The 20,113-nt window shown below is 36.5% G+C and overlaps 1 protein-coding gene across 1 annotated transcript in view; it reads right to left on the bottom strand.

The window, feature by feature from the left end:
• Nucleotides 1-20,113, bottom strand: part of LOC150100357 (uncharacterized) — a 109,846-nt gene that overhangs the window by 78,108 nt on the left and 11,625 nt on the right. Inside the window, exons 4-5 of the mRNA XM_090402932.1 lie at nucleotides 8,789-8,953; nucleotides 8,617-8,699 (exon numbers count right to left, since the gene is read on the bottom strand). Coding sequence (XP_090259058.1) covers nucleotides 8,617-8,699; nucleotides 8,789-8,953 — 248 coding nt within the window. The remainder of the gene's footprint in view (nucleotides 1-8,616; nucleotides 8,700-8,788; nucleotides 8,954-20,113) is intronic.

The following is a 20,113-nucleotide window of genomic DNA, read 5'->3' as shown; positions in this document are numbered from 1 at the left end:
TCTGTTACCTGTTAAAACTCCAACATTATCAGATCTTATATTTCTATCTTCTAAGGCACTTTTTACTGTATCAATCCACCTATATCTTGGTCTTCCTCTGGGTCTTTTTCCTGCCAACCTGGCAGATAACACTTGTTTTGCTATTATTTCTTCTCCCATTCTAGTTAAGTGACCATACCACTTGAGATTAGCTCTGCTAATGAATTCCTGGATGCTGACAATGTCAAGTTCTTTCCTATATCCTCATTTTTAATATGATATTGCCATTGATGCCATCTGTTCGTGCCCCTTATCTTTCTCATAACTCTCATATCTGCAGTCTCTAGTCTTGGGTCAAGTGTTTTACTTCTGACCTACTTCTCAGATCAATAAGTTAAAATTGGTTTGAACACTGCCTTGTATACAGCTAATTTAGTGTTTTGGCTAATTTCTCTCTTATTCCATTTAAATTTATTCATTTGACTTCCTACCATGCAAGCTTTGTTGATTCTGTTGTCTATTTCCATATTTAATTTACCATCTTCATTAAAAATCGTGCCTAAGTAGCTGAAATGTTTTACTTGTTCCACAGGTTCTCCATTCACAACACAATTGACATTTTCAATGATTCTGCCTATTTTCATTGTCTTTGTCTTTCTATTGCTGACCTTCATACCATATCTATTACAAAAGTTATTCAATTTAGTCAGTGAATCTTGCAGACTTGTAACGGATTTATTTAGAAGTATAACATCATCTGCATAAATCAAAAAGCTGAGATTAACATCTCTAATTAATTTTGATATCAGGTTTAATACTACTTTGCTTCATAATGTGATCCATATAAATAATGAATAACAGAGGAGACAATGTACATTCTAGTCTGACACTAGATTTAACATTAAACCATCTTCCTATACTTCCTTCAGTATAGGAAGATGGTTTAATTATCTGCTGACTTACAATTCAAATAATGACTAAGTATTGCATGATATAATGTCCTATTGACACCTGTAGTGTTTTGAATAGCTTCTCTCTCTCTCTCTCTTGGCACCTTATCATATGCCTTTTCCAGATCTACAAAACTTAAATACAGATCTTTGTTATATTCCCATGATTTCTCAACTATTTGTCATAAAGTGAAAATCTGATCCTGACAGCCTCTATTTGGCATGAATCCAGCTTATTCTTCACCAAGTTTCTCTTCCACAATCCTTCTCAAGTATACTTGCATACATCTTACCAGGAACACTCAGTAGAGAAATACCTCTGTAATTCTCACATTCAGTTTTATTTCCATTTTTAAGTATGGGTACTATAAGAGTGCTGCTCTAATCATCTGAAATTCGTCCCTCTGTCTGGCTTTTTTGAACTATGCAGGCAGTGCAGCCACTGTAAGACTTTTATACCTCCATACATGGGCATTTCTGGTCAAATATCATCTAATTCTGCTGCTGCCTTTCCACATTTCTGACTTTTGATGGCTTTTTCAACTTCAAGTATAGATATGTATTCCTGACTTCATGCACGTTGAATGTTTTTTTACCACTGCGCTGTCATCACTGCTTCCTTTCATTTAGCAATTTTTCAAAGTAATTACTCCATACTTCAAGGATATCTTTTTCTCCTGTTTTCATTTCACCTTTATCATCTCTAATTCCTTTTACAGCACTCTTTCTTCCATTTCTGAGCTTCTTCAACAACTTCAAGAATATCTTGCCACCTTCTTCATATTTATTTTCTATGTTCTTACCAAAGTCTTCCCAATACTTTTATTTAGCTAGTTTTACACAGTGTTTAGCTTTGTTACATTTGTCTCTGTATTCTGTGAGACAATCCAACTTATTTGTCAGGAACGTTTGATATATTTTCTTCTATTCTTTCACTGCCTCTTTAACTTCCTATGTCCACCAAGGAGTTCTGATTTTTCTATCCTTGCAGTCCACCTCACCACATGCCTCTCTGGCTGAATCAATCCGTATTTTCTTCAGGACTTGCTACTGAATCTCCAAGATTTGGTTCCTGTTCTCAAACTCTCATTTTCACTTGAATGATGCTTGTGTATTTTAGTCTACAGTTCACATCTGAGAGCTGCTCAACTTTTATTCGCTTTAAAGCTTTCTTACATGTTCTTCTTTTCAATATGAAATTCAATTTTATCTTGCTCAAGACTAAATAGTGACCACTTCCAATTTCAAATCCTCTGTACACTCTGGTGTCCTGCACCAGGGGGAAAACATCACTATCAACAATACCTTAGCCAATGAGACTTTTCTTATTCCTTGCCTCTTCTCTCCATGTGAATTTATGCACATTTTTATGTTGGAACATTGTGTTAGTAATAATCAGTCCATGTCCTGAGCATAAATCCAACAGGTATTGCCATTTTTATTAGCTTTGCTGTTTTCTCCAAATTTTCCCAAAATATTGGAGAAAACAGCAACCATTTCCTACTCTGCTATTTAGATCCCCAACAAGGACCAACTTTTCCTTTTTCATTGTCAGTTGCTTTCTATAAATCCTCAAAAAATTCCTCCAATTCCTGGTAGAGCCTTCTGTGGGATCATAGGCACAAATAAGTCTCATTTTCCAGTTCCCAGTTCTGATATTTGCCCACATCACTCTACTTGAGACTGCCTGCCATTCAAGAAGATTAGCCTAGTATTTAGTGTTCATTACTATGGCTACTCCTTCTTTTCCTTGATTGTCATTGCCTGAATATAATATTTTGTATTTATTGCTCAGAAAGATCTCACCAGTTTTAGTCTTTTTTGTTTCAGTCATCCCTATTATGTCGATCTTATACTTATCCAATTCCTCAGCTAGCTCCATTTCTTTGTCATTCAGGCTTCTTATGTTGATAGTACTGATCTTGAACTCTGGTGAGGTTGAGTTGGGGTGGGCTTTAGGATTCGTTCCAGTAGCTGACTTTTTGCTGTTTGCACTGGTTCCTCGCGAAAACAATGGGTGCCCTTGTTTAACCGGTCGACCCCCAGCCAGCATGAAATTCTGTCATTTTGTACCATCATTTTATGTTTTGGTTTAAGCCAATAAGAATACAGTTTGGTTGGCTAAATCCCAAATTGTCAACACATCCTTGTTTGTTCAGTATCCAGGTAGATACACAACAGGGTGCACCATGAGAAGGTGGGATTGGACATTAGGTCAGAAGCCCTGGTTGGTTCTCTGCATTCCTTTAAAGGCTATGTGGAGGTCTCCTCTCAGTTATACAGCATTGACCCTTAAGGACCACGTAATCTCCAACTTTACCTAATAATCTATATGTGCTTCTTTGTTCCTAATAAGTTCATTAATTCTTAGGCATGGACTACCAACACAGAACACATTTTTTTTTTATTTCTGCATTTCAAAGCTATACTTTTATAACAGATTGTACTGTTACCCTTTGTATCTTAATACACAAATTTTATATGGGGTTGATGTCAGGAGAGTTACCTGGCCACTGAAGTAATTGAATGTTGTGATTTTTGAGGAACTCTTTCACTTTCTTTGAAGTGTGGCATGGAGTGAGATCCAGCTGATTAAGTTGAAAGATAATTTTTTTTGTATTTCTCAATCTGTAGGACTACTCTTTTCTCCAATATTTTTACGTATTGGTCACTTTTCATCATACATCAACAGGCACAAGTGATCCTGGACCGTCATGTGTAAAACAATCCCAGAACATCTTTTTAGCTAGGTGTTTAAGAACTTTTATAGGTGGACAGGAGAAGTCTTCTCAGCTTCTGATTTGAGAACATAGGGTACTCGCTCTCTTTGGACAAAGAAATAACTCTCTTATCAAGAATATGACCTAATTCCACTTCTCAAAGTCCAATCTTTGTACACTTTTGCCCACTGGATACTCTTTTTCTGCATGGCTTTTGTCAACAATTGTTTCTTTTTTTTTGGTCTGTGGCAGTCCTCCCTGCTTTCAACAATCTTCAACAGACTATTATGTAAGAAACATTAATCATAATAGCTGCCAAGTCTGTATTTCAGTCTACAGCAGACAATCTTGGATTCATTTTTCTTTTCCTAATTAGTAAATGATCTTGAGTTTTCCTTTCCTGTCAGGAGAAAAAGGTACCTGTCTCAATAAATCTCTTTAAATTTGCAATAACAGTACCCAAACCAACACCACACTCATTGGTAATTTGTCTTAGTATCATGAATGTGTGCCGAGAAGTAGTACATATTTTTGAATGCTTTCTTAGAGATATATCCATTTTGTAGCTACACAAAATGAATATAAAACAATATGAATGTCAACTTGTTTAAGCTATTAAAAATGCACAACACTATTAAGAAACATCATAGAGATAATTGAAACATGCAGCACTCAACCAAAACAGTGAACTAAACGTGACAAATTCAGCTTGTTCAGATTAATTTGTTTGCTACTGTATATACAGGAAAATTGGCTAGGAACACACCTGCATTAACGGATAAGAATACTATTACTGGGCAGTAGATGGTGAAGTATGGATGGTAAATTAAGTATTATTACAGCTGGTAAAATAAGTTTTATAAAAACAAAACAGAAAATACCTGTGGGTTTTCTCAATTCTCTCACCAACTTTGGCTAACTTTTTTTTCTAGAAGTTTGAATCCAAATTTTTGCCATCTGCTCTACTTTAAATTGATCAAGCATGGAAACTTATTGTTGTGCAATAATGTACTTTCCATCTGATTCATAATAGTCTTGACTCTTGCATTAATCAACATTTGAATCAGATTCATTATAAAAAGAAAACATGATTCCATTTTTGTAGTAATTAATTGTGCATGAACTTGACAGAAGCTTGGCTTTCATTTAAAGCTGATCAACATACTATTACTGGGCAGTAGATGATGAAGTATGGATGGTAAATTAAGTGTTATTACAGCTGGTAAAATAAGTTTTATAAAAACAAAACAGAAAATACCTGTGGGTTTTCTCATTCTCTCACAACTTTGGCTAACTTTTTTTTGCAGAAATTTGAATCCAAATTTTTGCCATCTGCTCTACTTTAAATTGATCAAGCATGGGAACTTACTGTGCAATAATGTAAATAAAAAGAAAACATGATTCGATTTTTGTAGTTATTAATTGTGCATGAACTTGACAGAAGCTTGGCTTTCATTAAAAGCTGATCGACACATTCACAAAGATTTATTTCATCATCACTTTTCACAAAATCCAGAAATAGCAAACACCACCCATTGTAATTTTTATCTGGTATTACAACATCCACCTTCAACAAGAATTTAAAACTGCAGAAGAAGAACCATCTATTATAGCCTACTTTTTAGTCAAGTTATACATTTCTTAGGCTTTCTATTCACAACAAAAAGTCATCATTCCATAAAACAAAACATGCTTTTGAACACATAACGAAACACCAACAACTTGCATTCAAGATAGCAGAAAAACAAACTATTTTCTATTCCACTTGTTTTCTGAAATTCACTTCCAAGAGTGCATAAGCTACTGTTGCAGCAAGTAAATCAGGTTTGGCTGATCATATTGTTAACTTGATGACCATGCTATTAATAATCCATCACAGAAGAAGAAACTTTTGGACAAAAATTACTTTGTTTTGACAGACTGTTGGGAGAACACTCTGAGGATTTTACTATTACATAAAAGATGACATAGAATTAGGCATCCTATTATGTTAGGCTCTCTTCATTAATACCAATCTGAATAAAATTATTTTCCTAAATAACACCTGAGAAAAAAAAAACTTTAATGTTCATTAATTCTGAATCGTATTATTTAATATATATAACTCACTGAATGAGTGTTGTTTCTTATGACTATAGTTACAATCGACAGACCAGTTACCAGATTTATGTAAAAATTTTAGTAGGTCCAGACGGACTTTTTTTTTTTTTTAAATCAATATGGACATCAACAGATGCTCGGCGATGTGCCACACCAGTCCTCACCATGTAGTCCTGTTGTATGCTTTTCTGGAGGCTTCAACTCTCTAGATCAGTCACTCCAGAAACACCATTCATCCATCTCATTGACAGTCTATCCATTCCTCTTTTTTTCCAGGAACATTATCTTCTATTACTGTTTTGAGAAATCCTCCTTCCATCCTCTCAATTTTGCCAAAATATTTCAACTTCCTTCTACCAATATCCTTAAGGAGCTTTCAAGTTTTACTGATCCTTTCCAGAACCAATACAATTGTCTGCTTTTCAGCATATATATCTTCAACAGCCTTCTGTAACATCTCAATAGCAGCTATCATTTTCCTATCAGACTTCTTTAGGTTCCAAGTCTCATATCCATAAGTTGCTATTGGAACAACAATTGCATTCAAAATCCTCAACTTTGTTCTTGTGTAGATAGATCCATCCTTCAAGATTTTAGACAAGTTTCTGATGGTTGTTTTAGCCATTCCTAATATTCTTTTGACATCTTCTAAACAGCAATTGTTTTTGAAAATGGATCCCAGGTACTTGAACTTGCTAACTTAATTCTTTCTCCATTAATGTACAATTGTTTCTGAGGAGCTTCCCTGTCTGTATTTCCTTTGAGAACCATAATTTCTGTCTTGCTAGGAGTGAGATAAGTACTCTGTTCTTACTGATCTTGTTAATTTTGTCAAGAATTTGTCCTAGTTCTTCTTTGTCATTACAAAGGAGTACTGTATCATCAGCATACCTCAGATTACTAATCAATCTACCATTTATCCTAATTCCTGTCTTAAGCTCATCCAATGCTACATGCACGATGTCCTCAGCATAGATACTAAGTAGGTGAGGAGAAAGTAGACATCCATGCCTAACTCCCTTTCCAACCTGAAGCCAATCAGTTAATCCAACACCTGTTCTTACTGTGGTTTATTGGTCACTGTGAAGTTAGCCATCAACCCGATAGTGTTGAGGAAAATCCATTCTTTTCATTACTTCCCACAGTTTCACATGCTGAACACAGTCAAAAGCTTTAGAGTAGTCTATGAATGTCTACATTTTTTATACTTTTCAATGATCTAAATAAGGCAAAGGATCTGAGCTCTGGTTCCCTTACCTTTCCAAAAAACTGCTTGTTCCTCAGGATCATTGCCTCAATCCTATTTAGAATGATCCTTGGTAAAATCTTGCTTTCATGAGAGATTAAACTAATAGTTCAATGATATGACATGAAAGATATCCAAAATATGAAGGATTGCAAGAACTATAAGTTCTTGCAATCCTTCATATCTTCCTTCTACTTATGAAATCAGACTTCTTCCAGTCTCTTTTCCATATCCTTGTAATCAATTTATTAAGCACTCTTGTCCCTCCATCCCCTGTGGCTCAACTCTGCTGGGATTCCATCTGCACCCAAGACCTTATTGGTGCTATGCTGTTTAACTACTCTTTCAACCTCATGCCAAAGTGGAGGATGTTCCAAATCAAAATTTTCCTGGTGAGAGGGCTCCTCCAAATTTATTATCCTCTCTGTTATAGAGTTTCTTACAGTATTCTTTCCATTTGTTTTTTGATTTCTAGTTTTTCTGTTGGTACTGCTCCATTCCTGTTTTGGATGACATTCAATTTGGACCTAAACTTGTGCTTGAGGTCATGAAATAAATAAAACATTATTTTATAATTGTGCCTCCTCATCTGGAATGCTTATCTCTTCATATTTATAGTCAGAAGAGTTATTACTGATCACTTTTCTGACTTCTCTATGTAATCTCTTATATTCTTCAGTTCCTTTGTGTCTTTTTTTCTCCAGCCACCTCATCTTTTGATTAGACCTCATGTTGAAGCTGATATCTATGGATCTCTTGGTCTTCCAATTGGGCCAAGAAGTATCTAGGCCCAATTGGAAGACCAAGAGATACTTCTTGGTTGTATCCTGTATTATAACCTTGACTCCTTCCCAGAGCATTTCAGGTGAATTCTTCTTGTTAGTCCAAAAGATCATCCAACCGAGTTTGTGCTTCTTCTGTGATTCCCATTAGGGATTACTCTGACATCTAGTCTAATGGGATGGGCCTGACTTGGAAGGTTTTGGAGTCGTCTTACTTTGACTCTTACTAGTTGATAGTCTGTACCATAGTCTGCTCCAGGACAAGTACACACATCAGAGATGCTTGTCTTCCAATGACTAAATGGATATTATTTTAATTTACTGATATATGCAATTTTTTGCTCTCAAACAATACTATAACATCTTTCTGCCCACAATTAGTGCACTGATGATGTCCACTTTGGATGGAAGTTCAATCATTGCAATTATTGAAAGTTATTTTATTAGTATGTAGTTTCAATTTCTTACACTGTTGATTATATTAAGCAATTAAAATTCAGAGAATGAAGAATTTAATATGCAGACCACTATTTGGCAATTGGTGATTTAATTCTCAAAGGCATCTAGTTCACAGGATTGCACTTAGAAAGATGTACAATTTCTATAGCTACTGTTTTTCTTAGTGATTATATGTGTTTATAAAATGGAAAATTTCGTGCCATGAAAATTATAATGTTCAGTATTTATAACACTTTAATTCTACCACCTCTCACTTTTTTATTTTGAAATCTTATTGCTGGCCCTTTGAAAAAGGCCATGGCTATAAATTGATGTGTAAGATAAAATTATATGTAATATCTGTCATTAATAATGCTTAAACATCAAACTACAACACTTACCAACAGTCTGTCATATAGATTTCTGCCAAAGAACAATATGAAGAGGATAACTCATTTTTGAGAACTGCTATCTCGGAATTTCCCTGAAATGTATGATGAATAATAATAGAACATTTTCTTTTTCCCCAACAAAATAAGAGGAATAAAATAAATATGAATTATAAAAAGTTACCTGCTTGTCTTCTTCAGACAAAGTCATAGTTTCCAGGATTTTTTTTATAATATTAATACCCTTCTGATAATATTCTATAGCTTCCAGTCCATTACTGAGTTGTCCAAGTGAGAAGTACTTAGTGTGCCCTTCTTCTGGTGCTAACTCTACACAATGAAGTAAGATCTAATCATTAAGGAAAAAAATTAACAGTTCATGTACAGGTATGTTTAGTGTATTTTATAACAAAAATATTCCCATCCCTTATGTTCAAAGTCTATCTGAAAAGATAACTAACTTTTCTCAAAATATAATCTCAATATCACCTTCAAACCATACATTCAGTTAGCTACTTTCATCTGTTCTTGTAAAAGATCAACTTCATCCTCTTACACATCCTGGAATGTGTATAAAGTCCCCATTGCTTGCAGCTTGGCCTACTTTAGACATACTAGTAGAGCTGTTAACATAACCCTGAAGAACACACAAGAACTACATCTGAGATTATATGGAAAGTCAGAACTGGCAGATCATGCTCTGCATATTCCTTCACAGCAGATTAAATGGAAGAAGACAACTGTGCTACACAGAAGTTGTTACAGGTTGTAGAGACTATTTTTAGATCACTATCAGCTATGATACACTCCCCCTAACCTCATCAAGTATGGTAGTATTAATTGGCCAAAGATTTGGGACACAATCATTCTAAGACCATCTTAGCACAAACTCCTCCAAATTAACTTTGCTGTTATCTGGTCCCCACAGAGTGGTCTGTTAGGATATTCCTGTTTTTTAAATCACATGAGAGGCAGAAGAACCTATAGTAAACAAATCACATGTAAGGGCAGGGTCAAGAATATTCTTCTTGAACCAGTCACGAGGAAGACTGTTCCACAGAATTGAGGTAGAAGGAATGAAAGATGACTGGCACGTATGCAGTTGGACTGTACACGGATGTTGAGTAGCTATAGCACGAACTCTTGTAGATCTGGTAGAAACATGGGGCATAATGGATGCTAGTTCTGCTGAACAATGGCCATGGAAATATCTGTAGAAGATTATACAATGCAGAAACTGATCTTCTATGGGAAAGTGGCTGAAGATATGACACTTCTCCGTAAGAGAAGTGTCATTTATCAACCAAACTGCCCATTTCAGAACAATATCAAGAATTTTTAGGGAAGTATTAGGTGTACCACCCCATACATGAGAACAGTATTCCAATGTTGATCAGATTAAGGATTTATACAGAGTAAGTAACTGTTTGACAGAGAAGTACCATCTTGACCAAGTTTTTTGGAAGCTGTTGATGCTATAGAAGTGTTATGATTGTGCCAGGAAAGGTTTGGAGTAAGTTAGTTTGCAAAGAGAGATTTTGTCTTGCCTGTTGAGCTCAGCATTATCAAAAGTAAGTGAAGAAGAGTTGAGGCCTTTGTTATAAGAAAACAAGCAAAACTGCATTTTAGAAGCACCGAAGTTGACTAGGTTGCTTTCACCCCAATCAAGGATACTGTGGAGATCAGTGCTCAGGACAATTATTACAAATGATCTTGAAGCATGAGATGTATGAGCAGGCCTGTCATATGAGAGTAGGACAAGTGAAGTATGCTATCATCAGCAAAACTATGAATAAGGTGTGCAGTCAATGAGAGCAGGTTGTTAATATAAATCAGGAAGAGGGTGGGTGACATTAAAGAGCCCTGAGGGGACACCAGAATTGACAGGAAAATCTGAGGAATCAATTTGAGAAAAAATTGGTGATCCATTTACACAAGGACGAAGGCAGTCCAAATGATAGCTTGTTGAGAAGCCCTCAATGCTAGACCCAATCCAAAGCCTTGGAGATGTTAAGAGCAATGGCACAGGTTTCTTTAAATCTTTCCATGGAATGGGACCAAATGTGAGTGATGTAGGCCAGGAGATTTCCTGTAGATCTGGAGTGGTGAAATTTATACTGATGGTCACTAATTATATAGAAATTTTCAAGGTGTTGAAAATGTTGTGTGTGGATAACTTTCTGCATTTCTTTAGATAACACTGATTTAAGAGCAACAAGTCAATAGCTTAATGGTAAACATTTATCTCCTTTATTTTGGGGAACTGGTTGCATATGAGCTCTCATCTATGCTGAAAAGTGGATGCCAACTGAGTACAGTTAAGTGAAAAAATACAGAGAACAGGTGTTAGTTCAGGAGCACATCTCTTGAGCACAATGGGTGGTATTCCATCAGGACCAGCTGCCTATGTAGTATCCAAGATTCTTCTGATGTCTTTCTGGCAGAAGTTCTCAAGAGATACAATGCTCTAGGCAAGGAAGGAAGGAAATAATCTGCCATGGTCATCTATGTAGGAGCTGGAAGAGACATTATACCTATTAAGACTTAGTTTCATGTTTGATGTTACGAAAATCGAAGAGGAAAAAGAGAAAGAAAACATGCAGCAGGAGAAAATACTCTTGAACATATTGCCAATATAGAGTACCCAGTTTCCAAACCACAATGAGGCCTTGAAAGTGCCCCCCCCCTGCATATCATTACACGGACTCCCTCCAGGCACAATATCTGGCAGTGTAATTGGCAGCAAGATTATGCATCATTTGATTGAGAAGCTTCTAGCAGCCAGCTTTTTTTTTTTTTTTTTTTACGTTACTCCCACTAACGAACGGTTATTTGCAAACCTATAATACATTTTGTACCATAGGCAGTCTTTGGATTGTTTTTTTCCTATTTATATCAGTTTTATATATATTGTTTGCAAACAGTCTGGAAACCCTGCTGTAGAGACCAAACATGGAATTTGTTCAAGCCACTTCATGCCTCCAATAAGCGGGAACAGTTGTCTCACGCTGGGCAATGAAATTCATCTCCCACCTAAAGTGTCCCACTTGCAGAACTGCTATACCCTCAAAGGTGGAGGAGGTACAAGATCCCTGCTGTATGTTTGGCATGATCTCAAAGGGTATCATGCAAGCTCCATGTTGAAGGTTGGGGGTATGGAGAGAAACTGGGACTATTGCTCCGGGAACCAAACATGGGTTAATACTTCAGGTCCCCAATAAGCAAGGCGATGGTATTTCACCAGGTGATAAAAGTAGTCATCTACCACCTAGGACTAGTTGGCATTTACTCCAAATAGTTACAAGTTACAATATGATATGTTTCCCTAACAATCTAACTGGATGCAGTGTGTCAGCAGAGTTGTTATCTGTGCTCTTATGATAATAGTTTCAAAACCAACAAAATATAAGTTCAATAAATTAATGAATTACTGTTTCTTCTTCTGGTGCTGTGTTGTTAATATCGTGCTGCACTGTCACGAATAGCCAATACTAAGCCTTTCTATGTGTATCCAAAGTAAACAGTTTGATAGCAGATGCAAAAAACTATAGTAGCACCTCAAATTTCTCCAGTTCAAACTAATCTTTGTAATTCCAAAATAAACTTCCCACAGTAATCTTTGTAATTTTTTACAAAAAAAAAAAAAAAAAAAAAATTCTGACAATAATAATGTTTATTACGGGCACTCTAAGGAGTCCTTAGACTCATCGAGGGTGACCCTAAACATCATATCAAGAACAACTATTCGGTATTCGCACAGTATCTATCATACTTGGCTTTGAATTCATGTACAGTTATGGGATCCAAAACAAATTCTGGAAGCTTATTCCACTCATTCACCACTCTCCAAGTAAAAAAAGCCCAGTTCTAACACCTTTACTAACTATACTCTTGCTCAGTTTCCACGGATGGCCCCCTAGTTCTTCCATCAACAAAATGTTCAAAGATTTGCTCTGAATAAATCTTGTTAAAAACCATTCAGTAATTTGAATGTCTCAATCATATCACCCCATTTTCTGCCTATCAACCAATTTCTATAAACGACAGATCTTCAACCTGTTCTCGTAAGGTTAATTCCACAGAACAGCTATCATCTTAGTCACCTACCTCTGGATCCTCTCTACCTCCTCCCCATCGAGAAGAAACCCAGAGGCCCAGATCTGGGCACAGTAGTCAAGATGGGGTCTTATTAAGGCTCGATAAAGAGAACGATAACTTGCTTAGCTCTGCTTGTCAAAGTATTCTTAAATAACCAAGTGATCTGATGAGCTGATTTAGCCTTTTGCTATGTGCCTCCTAAACTTCAACTCCCTATCCACCAACACACGCAAATCTCTGGCTTCGTCAACCTCCTGGAGTACAGTTCCACCGACGCGATATACTGCTGCTAATTTTTCTCACCCCAAAATGCATAACTTTACACTTTGCTACATTAAACTCATCCCTTCTCATTAGCCCTGACTGCCAATCTATCCAAATCATCCTGCAAAATTTTGACATCATGTGCATTCACTATTGCTCTACCCAACTTTGCATCATCAGCAAATAAATTAACAGTTCCTCTCAGATCCTTTCCTATATCATTAATGAACAAATTAAATAGCAGTGGTCCAAGAACAGAACCCTGCTACACACCCCTAGTAACAGGCCTTCTTTTGGACTCCACTCCTGAATGAACTATTCTCTGATATCTCTCCATCAACAACCCACCTATCCATCTCACCAACCCTATATCTATCCCCATGTGCTGCAGTTTACTGATTACAATTCCATGTGGTATCCTGTCAAAGGCCTTAGCAAAGTCCAGCAGTATCACTGTAAATGCATTATCCTTCTCCAGTTCAGCCGTCACTGTATTAAGAAACGTGAGCAAGTTACTGTGGCATGATCAACCCTTCACAAAACCATGCTGTCCTCCATACATTATCCCATTTTCATCTATCCATTCTTGTACATTTCTCTTGACTAATATCTGCAAAAACTTGACAATGATTCCTGATATGCTGATCGGTTGGTAATTTACAACAGCAGTCTTGGAACCTCCTTTATGCAACGGAACTATCTTCCTCTCTTTCCACACCCTTGGGACTAACCTAGACTTAAATTAAACAGTATGGTCAAGGGAACTGACAATTCCTTTGCCGCTTCACGTAAGACTCGAGCTGGTACACTATTCAATCCCACAGATGTATTTACATTAAGGTTCTGTAATATACTATTCACCTCCATTTCATTCACTTCAATTCTTGCATCAGTCATTTGTTCTCTCATTCCTGCAATATCACAGCCTCGATGATATACTCTTGCAAAGTGTTCACTTAGTAATTCTACTATTTCAGCTGATTCAGTTACCTCCCTGCCATCGGCATTCCTTAAAATCATTTTGCCGTATACATTTTTTCTTTTACTTGCAGCATATCAAAAGAACTGTTTGGGATTCACTTTAGCTTGCATTGTGAATTTCCTTTCATAATCTGCTTTTGCTTTTCTTACCACGCTAGTTACCCTTCTGGCCTGTGCTTTGTGCTGTTCATGTGGCTGCAGGTCACCTTTCTCCTCAAATTTCATCCACAATTTTCCTTTTTTGCAGCTCAAGCTTAATGGTGTTATTCATCCATTTAACTCCCATATAATTTACTTTCCGGACTCTAGGTATGCAGTCAGCCATTACCTCCCTCAAACATTCCTTTACCGCTTCCCATGCACTATCAACATCACCCCTTGCAGTTTAATATGCCATGGTACTGATCCAAGCAATCTCCTAAGATTGTCATACTTACCAGCCCAATAATTCCACATGTACCCTGTCTTAATTGAAAATTCCACAATTAAGCCACTTCCCAGATGATCAATCTCACCAATTGGTGGCAATATGGTCATATTCATAATAGTCAATTTTTCAGATGCAATTACTAGGTCAAGCACTCTCGAACCCCTAGTATATTCCATTATATGCTGTCTCATGTAATGGAATATACCAGGGGTTCCCATTTGTCCCATTTCTTCCCTCCGATGAATGTTACCTAGTTGAAATCCCCCATAATAATTACCTGTCTTCCACTCATTGAGTCTATTTGCCTGTGCATACTCTCCCCATCATCTATTCCATCACCTGGTCTATAGCAGCACCCAACTGTAAATTTTGTTCTGCTGACCTCAATCTCACACCAGATAGCCTCGAATGTGCTATTTTCACTATCCTGAAGTTGAACTTCTCTTCTCTTTGCTGCAGTTCACCAGCTATCATCAATAACACTCTTCCCCTCATTCTTTTCTCTCTGTCTTTCCTGAACGCATTATAGCCCTCACATTCTCCCACTAACTATATCATCTTCTGTTAGCAATGTCTCACTAATGCCAATAACCTGTGGCCAGGAAGAACTAACCAAGGCCAAACATTCCTCCTCCTTATTCCGAATACTCCTGGCATTAGTGTACATAAAGTGCAGAAATCCTCTAGTCCCACCCCTATTTTGTCGCCTTATAATAACTATCCCATTTTGGTTTGTTATCCTTTGTCCTAACTCAGGCATATTATACACATTCTTACATTCTTCTGCTTCACTGATGTCTGCATGTCCACTTAACGGCATCCCCACCCTCCCTAAAAGCTCTAGTTTCCCTGATTCTGCACATCCACTTTCACTTCATTCAGCAACAATTTTTCTATTCTCCGAATGGAAAAATTGTTGCTGAATGAAGTGGAAAAACTGAATGAATGTTGAAAAAATCACCAAATCCATTCAGATGCAAACCATCCTTCTTGTATAAGTCCTTTCGCCTGTCAAACTCACTCCACACCACTCCTACTGCATAACCTACGCATAGTCATTCGCAATTATGGCCCTCCTTCTCAACTCTACTCTGTCATACCGCGGTACTAGACTAACAATCTTAACTCTCTCGCTCTTTCCTTTTGTTAATGCTAGTAATTCTTTCAAGTCCTCTCTCAAAGCAAAATTTTCACCTTTTAAATCATTCGTTCCAGTCACTACTATCATTTCTTTCACCTTATGCTCTAATAGCCTCATATTATTAATTTTTGCACTCGGAAAGCACAATTTTGTCAAACTCTCATGTATTACACCTTTTACTACTGAACCCTAATCCTAACACCATATAACACTCACCCTTAATTTTTCTTTCACTCCCGATCATGTTCTCATTTATTTTATCATGCAATTGCTTCCTTTTGTTAGCTGATCCACTTGGTAGACATTTTTGTAATCGCTCCAGGTGTCGCTTTGCCCTATGTATCACTCTGTGCAACCGAGCTATCTCCCTCATTGCAGCTAACTCTTCATTTTTTTTTTTTTTAATCAGTCAAACCATGCTCTTGCTTTGTATTTTTACTTTCACCATCAACTGTATCACTTTTAAACTCACTCTCTATGCTATGTGGTGTTACATCACAATTTTCTATCGCATTCTGACTTTCATCCACTATGTCAATCTCGCGACCTGAGACACACTTCAGATCCTCGCTTTCATAACACTTTAGACACACTTTCCCACTATTAATGTTCTCAATCCAAACTTCAGCCACTCTCGGCAAAGCATACATTCCACAGACCTTACACTGGATGAATTCTCTTTGGTTAAATTCTTCAAACAAATAAGGTGATTTGGACAACATTGCCTTTCTTCGTTTTGGTGCCATGTGCTACACTAATATGTATCTTATCAAAATACTAAATTACTCTATTTAAAACAAACTTTTTAAGCTAAACTAATTAAGTCCGCAATATATTCTAATTCTAGCACAATTTTTAAACTAATAACGCTATCTTTTAAAAAAACTAAATAACTTATCTTTCAGAGCTCTTCAAATGCAGTACTACCATCAGGAGCCCTCTTCCTATCTCCCATTCCATATATATATAGAATTGATTACACATAATTATACATGATTATAGAATAATGATAATAATTTCCCACAGAATAATAATGAAAAAGTTCCATTTGGATATGGAACTTTTCCATTATTTCTAACCAAAGAGTACTTTGGTTTTTTTTAAAAAAAAACTATTTTTTGGTTTTTTTTCTCTTCAACTGCACATCCAAAGTTACCATGCAAAATTTTAGCTTCCTAACACTGTGAGAAGTGGACAAGCAATTTCGACCTGTCAATCTACCAGCCATTTACTTAACAGTATTATTATTATGTGACACCTTCAGGGAGTCCAAGGACTCATCATGGGAGGGCACTCTACTTTGCTAAATACATCTCACCTTCATCTAGTTCTCACTCTTATGTATGCATGTTTATGGTAGAGTAAGAAAGAACCAGAATGGTCAGAAAATGTTGGAAAAGGGAAATGTAAACAATAAACAAAAATAGTGACTTATTTAAGTTAAGGGATATTACATCCTATATTGTTTCTTAGCCGAATGAGAAACTCAAAGAGTTTCATGCCGAATATATAGAAACTATATAAAGTTCGGCGATTCCAAGCATAAGCAAAATACCTGGATAGTGCAGCTACCCTTTAGGTAGTGCAAGCTGAAGAAACTCATAGCAAGGGTGGAGCAAGCTCCGATCACTATTCTTGATATTTACCCATAATGTGAACTTAGCTCCTAGGAGCTATATTACTGTTCAACATTATGTGAGAAGATCACTCCCCAGACCGGTTTCAACCTTTTTTTGAGGTCTCATCAGTGAGTAGCTAGACCTAGTTAACACCAAGTTTGTAGCAAACAGAACTTACATCCCTTGGCTCTTCATATATTAGTAATAAAAAATAGTGACTTTCAAGAAGCAGTATGAAATCAGGATCCAGTCCAAAAGACTGACATACTAATAATGTTAGAGATATCAAAGTAACTACCAGGTGGTATATAAACCATCTGGACTTTAATGATAAAACACAACACAAGTTTTCAGAAAAGTTTTCACTATAATGAAGCATGAAAAGTCCAATCCACAGCATCAAAACTACGCAAAAGGAAATAGACTATAGCAAACCTTACATTAGTAATTTCTTTAGTCCGAATAAGTTAGCTAATAAGCTGATTGCAGCAACTGTACTAAAAGCTGAAACCTACAGTACATCTGAAGCATAAGTGAGTGGCCAACATATTAGAGTGTACTTCCAATATCCATGGAATCCACTACTTCATTAGATAGTGTAGCTCATCCATTCCAGGCTACAGAGGTATGATGGTTACTTCCAGATATGGGGGTGATAGTATGAAGGAAACTGCATCCTACAGTATGGTGCAGAGTTCGTACAGAATAGTGTGTAAAGCTTAGCAAGAATGGCCCAAGAAAAAAAAAAAAAAAAAGGTGTAAGACCACTATACTGCTTACTGGAGACTTGAAGCAGATTGAAAAGTTCCATGTTTAGTATTCAGAGCAGGGCTTTTAGTTGATCTAATCATCAGCACCCCCCAATACTAATATTACAAGAATGCAGTTTAACAGACATGCCACAGTCAGACAAATGGCAACAATACATGCGTGCGTGTGTGTGCACACACACACGTACCACTACCTTGCAAATGAGCATAGTAACAACCTCACCAAGTTTTTCTCCTTTCAGCTTAAAATAAGCAGCTACAGGTATAGTGTGCATAAGAACACCAACACTTGAAAAGGTGGAAAAATGATTGCCTGGTCTAATCAATTCCAGTTTCAGGTATTCCAAGCTAACAACAGAAATCAGGTATCACAACAACAACAACATGAATCAAGCAATGCATCTTAACTGATATTTAGCCAAGGATATAATAATCTACGGAGTGTTTTCTGAGTATTCATTATATTCCTGCTACTGATGGAGTGATGACCCCTCCTCACCTACTTAACTGTTTCTTCTACTATTGAAGATCATTCATCCAACCAGTCATGTGTCTTTCTGCATTACAACAGTGCCACAGAAAATCTTCAAGACTTCTTTCCTCCTCTCCATGGTCTGATTGCTCTTTCTAGATTTCTAATATCTGCTCCAATCAATGAAAGATATAATCCTAATTGGAATGATGGGTTTCATTCCACGTGTCCAGGCTTTAGTTCTCCATCAAATGTGTCACAGCATTCCAAGAAAAAAAAAATTAACCATATCATAAGCGGCTTAAAATAAAACTCAAACTTCACATTCAGCCTAAGTTTGCAACAGCTGCAAAAAGATTCTAAAAGAGCACTGAAGAAAGCTTGTTCTAAAAGGCCCAACTTCTTCATATTTATGCTTCTGTCTGTCTCTTTCTCTCTCATCACAATGAGGACATCATAACATCAACGAAAGATAAGGCTGAACCACTGGAATCATTCTGTTCCAACTCTAGTACAGATGACCAAGTCAAATCATCCCCCACTATACCAAGAACAGATCACTGCATGCCTCCTCTGATCTTCTGCAGAGAGAAAGAAATACCATATGATCAGTGTGATATTTACAAAAGATCGCGTGACTCAATGAAAAAGGCAAAACCGATGATTGTTGAGTTGGGAAAAAAAAAAAAAAAATTAAAAAGTGTAGCATATAGCTCACACATGAAAAAAGTTTTAAAACTTTAAGAAATAGATAGTGAATGTTGTTATGGGCAATTTCAGATATTTTCGAATTGGACTGAAGTGAATCAGCATTTCAACTCAACGATCATCGGTTTTTACCTTTTTCACTAAGTTGCGGAATCTTTTGTAAATACCACACCAATCATATGCATAGAGATGGAAGGAACCAGTAGATGAAATGTGGGAGTGAGAACATTGACTTCTACTCGATCTTGGATTGTGTGGATGGATTAAGATTAAGAGACCATCAATAGAACTGTTGTGCAATTGAATTTTGAGAGTTTGGAACATGATTTCACCAGAAAGAATTAATTTAATTGCAGAAGCATTGTCAATAAAAAATTCAAATATATTGCATGATGAAAGTGAGTAGCTAATCACATAAATAATTGTTAATTAAAATTTAGATGCATTCATTTTATAAATAATGTGAGCAATTATAAATTACATGAATACTGAAAATTTAATTATAAATGTCAATTTCATTTTTTCCTGAAAAACTTTAGTTTCCGAAAATCCCTGCATAAATCTTGCACCATGATTTTTTAACTTTAATTGGGGGGGGGGTGCACGTTATATTTGAGCAAATATGGTAGCAACCAGAAGAATAATTAAAATCTTGAATACTAACATTTTCTGGTCCTGATGCATCCATTCCTTTCACAGTTACATAGTGATCAGCATTCTTTATAATAAATTGTGGAGATAACTATCTGGTCATAATGGCTGAACTATCAATTCCTATTTGTACAGTATCTATCCTATAGCATGGAAGCAAACCTATATTCAGCCCATTTCAAAAATGAGGGCTTGTAATGTAATGTCTAATCCTTGTAGTGCACTCCATTAGTAGATATATCTACCTAGATACTGAGCAAATAATGATAGGCAATATGTAAGCTGGGGCATTATCCATTTAAACAACGCATCTGTGGTTTTCATCAGGGAAAGTAGGGTGAACAGTAAAAAGTGATCTACTAGAACAAACCCTAC

Source organism: Typopeltis vanoorti, chromosome 13 (assembly GCF_054136105.1).
Source record: "Typopeltis vanoorti isolate ZY-2024b chromosome 13, IOZ_Tvanoo_1.0, whole genome shotgun sequence".
In the NCBI taxonomy this organism is placed as follows: Eukaryota; Metazoa; Arthropoda; class Arachnida; order Uropygi; family Thelyphonidae; genus Typopeltis; species Typopeltis vanoorti.
This window is presented reverse-complemented; position numbering and strand designations above follow the sequence as displayed.